Raw genomic sequence first — 10,000 nt, 5'->3', positions numbered from 1 at the left:
GTCTGTCTCTGTCTCTCTCTCTCTCTGTCTCTGTCTCTCTCTGTCTGTCTCTGTCTCTCTCTCTCTCTCTCTCTGTCTCTCTCTCTCTCTGTCTCTGTCTCTCTCTGTCTGTCTCTGTCTCTCTCTCTCTCTCTCTCTGTCTCTCTCTGTCTGTCTCTGTCTCTGTCTCTCTCTGTCTCTCTCTGTCTCTCTCTCTGTCTCTCTCTGTCTGTCTCTGTCTCTCTCTCTCTCTCTCTGTCTCTCTCTCTCAGTGTGTTACTCATCTCTTCTCTGTCTCTCTCTCTGTCTCTCTCTGTCTGTCTCTGTCTCTCTCTCTCTCTCTCTCTCTCTCTGTCTCTCTCTCTCTCTCTCAGTGTGTTACTCATCTCTTCTCTGTCTCTCTCACTGTTTCCCTAAAGGACAGAAATGGATTAAATGTCAGTTTGGTTGTTAGTTAAATAACTAACTTAATAATAACTAACTTAATAATAACTAACTTAATAATAACTAACTTAATAATAACAACGTAATAATAATAATTGTTTTTCTCTTTCAGTCTCCAGCGCTGTGGACAGTTCAGGTGAGTTTTTTCCCGCCTGGAACCACAGGCTCCACACTTCAGTTTCCACATGACTCCTGTGTCCCCTCCAGCACCAGGGGAGCTGCTCCTGACCCTGGCCCAGGGCTAAGGCAGGGCTAAGGCAGGGCTAAGGCAGGGCTAATATAGGCCTAATACAGGGCTAATTCAGGGCTAATACAGGGCTAATGCAGGGCTAATACAGGGCTAACGCAGGGCTAATACAGGGTGAATATAGGGCTAATACAGGGCTAATGCAGGGCCAGTCAGGACTAATGCAGGGCTAATGCAGGGCCAGTCAGGACTAATGCAGGGCTAATGCAGGGCCAGTCAGGACTAATGCAGGGCTAATTATTTAGCCCTGCATATGGAGTGAAGCTAGGGAATTTGCCTCTAATCTCCAAAGCGTATTGATCCATTTTGGAAAAAACTTGTTTGTGGAAGTTCATCACTTCAGTAAATGTAAATTGTGTGGAATCCAGTCTGTATTTCCTTTAAAACACTGCGATCTTTTAAAAAGTCGTATCATTTGTTATGAGCGCTCATTAAAATCATAACAGTCACATAACAGTCACTACAATTCATTTACATTCAGCTGCATCTGTAGTCTGAATGTGACCCGTCCAAAACCTGGACCACATCTGGACCAGCGTCCGCCCTGCTGTGTGCTCAGAATGTCCTCCGAGGTTTTGGTCGGGTCGTGTTTTGACTCAAGATGCAACTAAAGGCAAATGAATCGCAGCGCCATCTTGAGGCTGCTTTAGACAGTCTGAAGTCTCTGTGTTGTCTGTCTCCCCCTAGAGGCCGGAGGGAGCGCGGCAGGTCTCGAGGAGAACCTGTGTAAGATCTGTATGGACTCTCCCATCGACTGTGTCCTGCTGGAGTGTGGTCACATGATCACCTGCACCAAGTGTGGCAAGAGGATGAACGAATGTCCCATCTGTCGCCAGTATGTCGTCCGAGCGGTCCACGTCTTCCGGTCCTGAGCGCACCGCCGTCCTGACCCGGGACCAGGTACGCCAAACCCAAACGAACACGCTTCGTCGGCCATTTTGAACCCAGAAGGTCCTCTGACTCTGACCGGCTGTGTCTTCTCTCTCCGCAGGACTGACTATCTCCAAAGCAATAAACATGAACAAATCCTCCAAAAGGGAACCTCTGGAGAACATCAGAAGGGTTTTATTTTTTTAACTCTATTTTTCTAGTGTACAAAGTGCAAGGGACTAACTTGTATGCCTTAAGAAGTGACCTTAGCAGCTGTGGAAGCAGCAGTGTTTTTTTATTGGCTGATGATGGGATTACTCTGTGGTTTTCTACCCTCAGGTCTTCAGGCCTTCTGCCTCAACCTCAGATCTCTTTAATCCTCCATCCAGACAGAAGAACTGGTCTTATTGTTTAAGTTTTTGAAATCCGGAAAGCAGAGGCTGTTAGCTTGTAGCGGGCCTGGAAAACCACACCTAGCACCTTCAAAACAGTCACAAAGGGCCAGTTAGGACAACCTGACTCTGGTCAGGGGATTTTTGGACGGACTGAAGCTGAACTATGGTTTTACCTCATTCGGCCGAGGGAAGTCTGGGATAGTGTGCGTTCCCAGCATGCTCTGTGCCTTACCCAGCTCCTAAGAATCCACTCACTCCTGAGCCGCATGGTTACTGCCATGGAAATCAGCAATAGTTCCCAATATAAAATGTAAAATAAATGCAATAAATACATTTCCAGACAGCAAGCAGAGGAAGAGCAGGGCAATAATAAAATGTCGTAGCAGTAAATCCTGTATCTTTGGGGGCTGAAAATTTCTCTAAACTGCTGTCACAATTTTTTCAGGCCATGAAACAAACCTGAGAGAGAAAACATCTGATGTTCAGGGATGTTTCACCTCGGCATCACGTCTACTAGAACACAAACCTTTATAGGAACTCGTCAATAATCGACCACCAGCTTTGGCTGTTCTGGGGACCCGTAGTCACCGCCACTTATTTCCATTCCATTTCCATTATGTCCACAGCTCAGACCCTGTGATGTGTCATCTAGTTTTGCCTGTTTGTAGGCATCAGTGTGGATATTTGAATGTTGGTGCTGACAGTGGATCTGCTCCTGGAGACAGTGGTCTACCAAAGAGAAACATGGCTTTAACTAATTCCTAACCCTTCCCTGACTCTCCCAGTCTAAGCAGTGGCTCTGCTAACCTGCAGATTAAACACACGAAGCTTTAGTCAGAGCGAAGCGGCCTGCCGGCTCCTGGCTCGCCTCGGCCCGCAGGACTCTGACCAGACCGCACTACACCAGCACCCGTCACATTACTCGGGGTTTACTTTGGTACGGATCAGATCGTTCCAGGATTACACCCGCTAAGAAGTGAGATCTTCCACTCGGTGCTGACCCGAAACCGCCGATAGCTGCGGCGGATACAGATACAGATCCAGAGTCGCTCCCTAGCCGGATCTGATCGGTGCCAATCATGCCAGTCACACCCTCACTTTCATGTCCTCTATGGTGGAAACCCATAGGGTGAGATTTGTGCCACCAGACAATTGAATTTGAATCATGTGTTCTGAATTTGTATGTGATCAGTGAAATGTTCTCCCTGAAACAAAATGTGTTGAGGCTTTTTGCACTCCTGCCCCCTTGAGGCTGAAAACTATATTGAATCAAACAGCAGCTGCTTCCTGTTCACAGCAGACTGAGACAGCAACAGGAGGAAGAAAAAGATTCAAACAGATTCAGTTGTCTGGTGGCACAGATCTCCCCCCATGCAACAGATCCTGACTGTTGTAGAGGCAGGAGTTCAGTTCAGTTTTTGGGGAATTTAGCTTTTTGTCCTGCTTACCCAGAGTCAGACCATCTCATGGCCTTTTTCATGTCTCTTGTGCAGTTTGAAGGAACAGGAATCAGAACTTCGTCAGAGATGGATGGCTGGTCTAACAAAGCTTTACATCGTCATTTGCGGATTTATAAATTTGTTAATTCAACAAATAAAGAAATGAAATATTTATCATTCCTGGCCGGACATCATTTTATGGTACGTTCACGACAGTTGGGAACTGGGAAACTTTCAAATAGGAAAAATCCATTTGAATGGCTCTCCAATTCAGAAACAGGTGGGAAGTAGAACATTCCAAGTGTAAAGTTTCCCAGTTGTCTTGAATGCACCATCAGGTTCTGCCTGGTCTCTCCTCATGAAAGTGCAGTTTTCTAAACTGAAAACTTTCAGGAGTTATCTAGCTAGCCATGTAGCCGCCCGTCTTCGCAATCGAAAATGAACACAGGCTAATCATGTTGTGTTTATTTGAGCTGGAATATACTGAGCGGCTCTATTTCCCTACTTTTGAGAAGAGCTGCTACCTGATCCCATAGACTTACAGCAACTGAGCTAAGCTAACCGTTCCCATTCCTTCAAACTGCACACACAGACATCAAAAGGCATCCGCAAGTTTGTCTGACTCTGGCTAACTAGGAAAAATAACAAAACTGAACTGTCCCTTTAACCAGGCACTGGTCACATTAATTTCTACCACTTTCTACCAATCATCAGGGCTTGACATTAAAAATGTCAAGGTGTTCGGATAAACCTTCATCATGAAAGACAGAGAACATGAGCTGGAGCACATACATGTTCCTGTTGTCTACAGGCTGCACATGTTTAGTAATCACAAGTCAGAACGATTTCCTCCTCCAGTCAAGCTGAGTAGCTGAAATTTCTTTACATGTGAGAAAAATCAGTTGAAACCAGGGGGGCGGAGCTCTAAAAACACATGCAGTTTTTCTGTCCCTCCATCATGGCACATGGTATCCAGGACATTATGTGAAGATAATGTTGACAGAAATATTTTCTAATAAATGCTTTAATTAGCTTAATTAATTACCTCATTAGTTCTGTTGAATACGTCATGGTGATTATGGCGGGGCATTAGACGGCTCAAGTGCCTCTTGTTCTAAAACCTGAGTCATCAGACAGGAACCTTCCTCTCCCCCTTTAGGGTTTTTTGCCTTAAAGTGATCTGTAGTCTTTAGAGACCAGCAGGCTGCAGGGAGGAGCCTCGGCCCTGAAGCCCTGCAGCGACTCAGGGCTTCCTCAGCGTTTGAAGTTGAAGTGGAAATGGCAGTACATGTATATTCTTTTGTTTGAGGTTCATATTGTGTCTTGTTATAACAATACATTGATTGCACTAACCTGTTATGCTGTAATGAGGCTTTTTTTATATCGTGCTTCCGCTAGTTGTTTTGGGACGATGGAGAGAAGAGGGCTTGAACTTGCAGAGGCGATTATTTTATCTTTATTTTTCTTGGACCTTTTGTTTCTGTGAGATCAAAGAGGTTGTTTTGATTTTTCTGAATAACTGTGAAATGATTGTCGGTTCTTCAGGCTGTTCTGACGCTGCGATCACATTTAATCTGTAAAGCATTTCTGTTCTATGCCAGGATCATGTGGCTCAAACACACCGAGATGAAACTGACAAGACCTGCTTATCGGTTGTCGTATTACAACATGAAGTTTTATTGCAGCTTTAATTCACTGGTAAAATGTCTAAATCATGCAGGCTTCACTGGAGAGCAGGCAGATAAAGTGCAGCTCTGCATCTGCAACAGATCAGTGTGAACTGAAGGAAACACATGATGCTGGTGGAGGGGATCAGGCTGGGTTCTCCTCAGACTCTCATCTCAGCTTCAGAATTTGTTCCTCAGGTACCAAAAGTGGTCTGTTAGCATTGTCAGCATCAGCTGTACTCGTTGAGACCCAGCTAGCCACAAGCTAATGTGCTAGCGGTGTGGCTAGGCTGTCCCATGGGTCTCGGTGAGAAACGGTAATCGAGCTAAAAAGCTGTTGACCAGAAACCCGTGCTGAGAGCCTGGTGAGAAGCCACAGACTGAAAGTGTGAAGAAGGTGGAAACATGGCTGCCGACTCCATTTTCATCTTACAGCTTCATTGAAACCTCTAAAATACAAATGAACAGAAAAACAACCACATGTATTTTTTCTGGAGTGCTTTCTTCTGACATATTTTGTAATAAAACTGATTTCTGCAGTTTTGTGTCCAGCCTTACTAGTTTGACAGATCGGTGCTGTCCATGCTCTGTTGCTAGCTGTGAACTGTAAGCTGTACTTCAACAGTACAAACAGGACTGTCAGTATACATGCTGGATACTAGCTTGGTTATTTTTAACATAACTCATCTTTAACAGCATTATTTGTACGTTTGTGTAAACCCAGAAAACAAACAACACTCTGTTTATTTGCATGAACTTGCTTCCAGAAATAGTTAAATCAGGAAGTGAAGGATGACAGTTTTTGCATGATTGAAGTTACGGAATAGTCTGAAATTTACAGCTTGGCAATTAGACTCCATCATGAAATGATATAATAAATCTAGAGAGAGTATAAGAAAAGTTGTCTTCCCGGTTGATCTTTTGCTATAGCTTCATTCTGGTAACTAAACTACATTTGAAAAATATCCTGAAAGCCAGTTATTGTTTTGCTGGTTGCCGGCTGCAGGACAAAGGAAAGACACACATGAGACTGATAAGAAATGTATTTACATTATTATTCATAGATTAACAGTGTGAGGCACTGGAAAACACACAAGAGGACCCGATCCAGTAAATACTGACTACAATAATTCAACAATATAGTTTTAGGTTAGATTTATGTTACTGTAAAGCTATAAAAGTGTAAAGATTTGACAGTTCTCAATACATTATAACAATGCTGCCACTGAAATGCAGAAAATGCAGCAAACATTTCCTCCTTGGCAGTAGAGCTCCAGGTGCACCTTCTGGCGGCCATGTTGGAGGTCCTCAGCTCTGCACAGCTGATTGTGTAGCACAGGTTTAGACGAGTTCTAGTAGAAGTCTATAAGAGGTCTTGTAGGCCTAGTAGAGATTGTGGAGGTCTAGTAGAGGTCAGATAGGTCTATTAGGGGTCTAGTAGAGGTCTTGTAGAGGTCTGGTAGGTCTAGTAGAGGTTTAGTAGAGGTCTGGTAGGTCTAGTAGAGGTCTGATAGGTCAATAGGTCTAGTAGAGGTCTGATAGGTCTAGTAGCGGTCTTGTAGAGGTCTGATAGGTCTAGTGGAGGTCTGGTAGGTCTAGTAGAGATCTGGTAGGTCTATAGGTCTAGTAGAGGTCTGATAGGTCTAGTAGCGGTCTTGTAGAGGTCTAGTAAGCCTTGTAGAGGACTAGTAGATGTCTAGTAGAGGTCTGGTAGGTCTAGTAGAGGTTTAGTAGAGGTCTGGTAGGTCTAGTAGAGGTCCAGTAGAGGTCTGGTAGGTCTAGTAGAGGTCTGATAGGTCTAGTAGAGGTCTAGTAGATGTCTAGTAGAGGTCTAGTAGAGGTCTGGTAGGTCTAGTAGAGGTCTAGTAGAGGTCTGGTAGGTCTAGTAGAGGTCTAGTAGAGGTCTGGTAGGTCTAGTAGAGGTCTAGTAGAGGTCAAGTAGAGGTCAAGTAGAGGTCTAGTAGAGGTCTGTAGGTCAAGTAGAGGTCTAGTAGATGTCTAGTAGAGGTCTGTAGGTCTAGTAGAGGTCTTGTAGAGGTCTAGAAGGCCTTGTAGATGTCTAGTAGAGGTCTGGTAGGTCTAGTAGAGGTCTAGTAGATGTCTGGTAGGTCTAGTAGATGTCTGGTAGGTCTAGTAGAGGTCTGGTAGGTCTAGTAGCGGTCTTGTAGAGGTCTTGTACAGGTCTAGTAGAGGTCTTGTAGGCCTTGTAGAGAACATCCAACATGGCTCCCAGTGGAGAGTTCAGCAGCTGTCTGCTCTGTCAGGTTCCTCTGAGATTCTCTTCAGGAGGGGAGGGGGGGAGTCGCTGTCTGGTTGGGGGGCGGGTCTGGGTCTGGGTCTGGATCTGCGCTGCCGCAACTCGCTGGGAGTTTCCTCCTCCTCCCCAGGAATTACTGTTTTACCCAAAGACTGGACAGCGGGTACACAACATCACTAGGGTTAGAGTTAGGGTAACCCAACACCGGATTTCCCCAAGGGGATTAATAAAGTGATATCTCATCTTATCTTATCTTAGAAGATAACCCACTACAACATGACATGACATGACATAACATGACATGACATGACATGACATCAGCAACAGAAACTGGACAATCCCACTGAGCAATTTTACGTTGATTAGACGTTTAAAACACGTCTAAATGGCCATAGCCGTCTAGGCTAAATTAAGTTTAAATGGGGTTGAAAAGTGAAAGTTTATTAGATGTCTATACATAGACAAAATTATCCTGGACTATATGAGAGCTACGCATAGACGCAATGTTGAAATTACTTCTTGTGCTCAGATAATTATCTTGTAGGCTAGTCTACAGGACTTCTCTGGTGCATATTTTTGGTATTTACAGATGTTTATTCATTGTAATAATGTATTTACTGCTTGGTCTAAAATAGGTCTATACATAGCTGTAATGATCCTGGGCTATATGAGAGCTAAAGCATAGAGGAGACGTTGAAATCACGTCTTTTGCTCAGTGGGATGGTAAACTGACAAACTGTGGATCCATTCACAGTGAGAAGAGGAATCTGACTTTACTTTGTTTCTGCTCTTTATTTTCTCATTTCTAATGTTTCCAGTGAAAAGAATCCAGTGTGAACTCTGTCCTCTCTCCTGTTAGAATCACATGGAAAAGATCACAGCTGACAACGTTCTCTGTTCTAAAGAGGAACTCAGGAACTTTTACTCTGAGGACATTTTAAATCACACACTTTTTACTTTACTGAAGTAGATTTTTTACACTGGTAATTTTGCTTCTACATACGTAAAATATCCGTAACAGTATCAAGTAACAGTACTTCTACTTGAGTTGGACAGTACTCTGTCTGTCTTGGTTGTGATTATTTATTTATGATGGCACACAGCACCTCCACTACCTGCTTTCCTGGGGGGAAACCCTGTATTCTATTCTATTCTATTCTATTCAATATATATATATATATATATATATGTATATCCTGAATTTCCCCTAGGGGATCAATAAAGTGCATCTTATATTATCTTATATTATATTCTGTGTGTTTGCGGTAGTGCTACCTGGTTCTCAGCCAGGGCCTGTTTAGCCATGTAATGTTCCCTCTTCATCTTCATCTCCACCTCCTCCGGGACGTCAGGGACCATCATGTCGATCAGACGGCCGGTGAAGAAGACCACGTGCTGAGGAGGACAGGAGGAACCTTCACCAGACGTTCTCCACAACCACACAGTCAGCCCAGCAGGACACCCAGCAGGTGGCGGTACACTCATATCATCACAGCGAGTCTGACTGAGTCTGTCTCTCAGCAGGTTGACGTCTTTACTCGCTGCCCTTCATGTTTCACTTCCAGACTGCCAACAGAGTTTCATCTCCACTCTGCTGCAGCAGCCTGTCTGTCTCCATGATGGAGGAACAGTGTGAACTGTGTGTTAGTGAATAAAGTGTAAATGTGTCTGAAGCAGCTGAAGCAGAGAGCAGCTGAGTCAGCTTGTTGTGGTGTGGCTGTAGATCCATTCAGTAAACGTTCTCAGTAAAAGTGATAGTGTGATAAGGTGGATTTGTTTCCAAATGTAGGTTACTGTGACACAGTAAACTGTCTTGTCTTTAGCCCTAGTCTCTACTCCAAAACATGAAGAGTTGGAGCTTGAGAAGAGTCAGCTCAGTCAACCTGAACAAACTGTTAGCTAGCTAACTAGCCAGCAAACACACTGATGTTAATGTGAACATGCTAACGCTAGCTGCTACTAGATATATTAGCTTATAATATGTTATAGCAAAATTCATCTGATGGATCAGTGATGAAATGGTCAGTTCCCAGCTCAGCAGCAACAGACATGAACCAATCACATTGCTCACTAATGTGTAGTGTGTGTGTGTGTGTGTGTGTGTGTGTGTGTGTGTGTGTGTGTGTGTGTGTGTGTGTGTGTGTGTGGTGTCTTAACTTCATGACACTGACCTCAAAAATGATGACGAAGGCGAGTCGTATGGCCAGCAGGTGGAAATACTCTGGAAGGAAACGACCGTTTTCATCCCTGTAGCCTCGATACCTGCACAGGTGAACAGCATTATATTATTATCATTAGCAGTAGTAGTAGTGTTGTTATTGTTGTTGTTGTTGTTGGGAGCAGCTGTAGGTTCACCGCCTCGCCAAAGGGCCAAAATGGCACGTCGGTGGTGTTGTTATGGGTGTTAATGCACAGGGGGGGGGGGGGGGGGCATTACTGCTGTCAATCAATTTCCATCAGTTTGTGTTGAAAAGAGGATTCTGGTCTACTGCCGTCTTCCCTGGCAGAACCTACAGTAACACACACACACACACACACACACACACGCACACACACACACACACACACACACACACACAGACCTGCAGGCAGTGTGTTGCTGGCTGTAGTTGCTTGGTGAGGTTGCCAGGGTGAAGTTGATGAAGCCGCTCAGGGAACCGTCAGTCGTGTAGCGGTAGTAGAGCCGAGGGAGGAAGGCCGAG

General features: G+C 44.5%; 2 protein-coding genes across 4 annotated transcripts in view; one reads left to right on the top strand and one right to left on the bottom strand.

The window, feature by feature from the left end:
- rffl (ring finger and FYVE-like domain containing E3 ubiquitin protein ligase) overlaps positions 1-5,580 on the top strand; it is an 18,573-nt gene extending 12,993 nt beyond the window's left edge. For all 3 annotated transcript variants that reach the window (XM_071545577.1, XM_071545576.1, XM_071545575.1), the window contains exons 6-8: positions 536-559; positions 1,358-1,570; positions 1,662-5,580. In XM_071545577.1, the coding sequence (XP_071401678.1) occupies positions 536-559; positions 1,358-1,542 (209 nt within the window). In that variant the 3' untranslated portion in view covers positions 1,543-1,570; positions 1,662-5,580. The remainder of the gene's footprint in view (positions 1-535; positions 560-1,357; positions 1,571-1,661) is intronic.
- A 120-nt stretch (positions 5,581-5,700) lies between these two features.
- Positions 5,701-9,994, bottom strand: LOC139666382 (anoctamin-7-like). Its single transcript, XM_071545578.1, has 4 exons — positions 9,881-9,994; positions 9,470-9,560; positions 8,574-8,693; positions 5,701-7,450 (listed from the first exon to the last, which is right to left on the bottom strand). Exons 3-4 carry the CDS (start codon positions 8,658-8,660, stop codon positions 7,283-7,285), a joined length of 255 nt encoding a protein of 84 aa, XP_071401679.1. The 5' UTR covers positions 8,661-8,693; positions 9,470-9,560; positions 9,881-9,994; the 3' UTR covers positions 5,701-7,282.
- Positions 9,995-10,000: the final 6 nt, after the last annotated feature.

The sequence above is a fragment of the Centroberyx affinis genome, unplaced genomic scaffold (genome assembly GCF_046629955.1).
Source record: "Centroberyx affinis isolate AG114_WGS23_722 - 3 ecotype Tasmania unplaced genomic scaffold, CSIRO-AGI_Caff_v1 ptg004972l_1, whole genome shotgun sequence".
Lineage (NCBI taxonomy): Eukaryota > Metazoa > Chordata > Actinopteri > Beryciformes > Berycidae > Centroberyx > Centroberyx affinis.
This window is presented reverse-complemented; position numbering and strand designations above follow the sequence as displayed.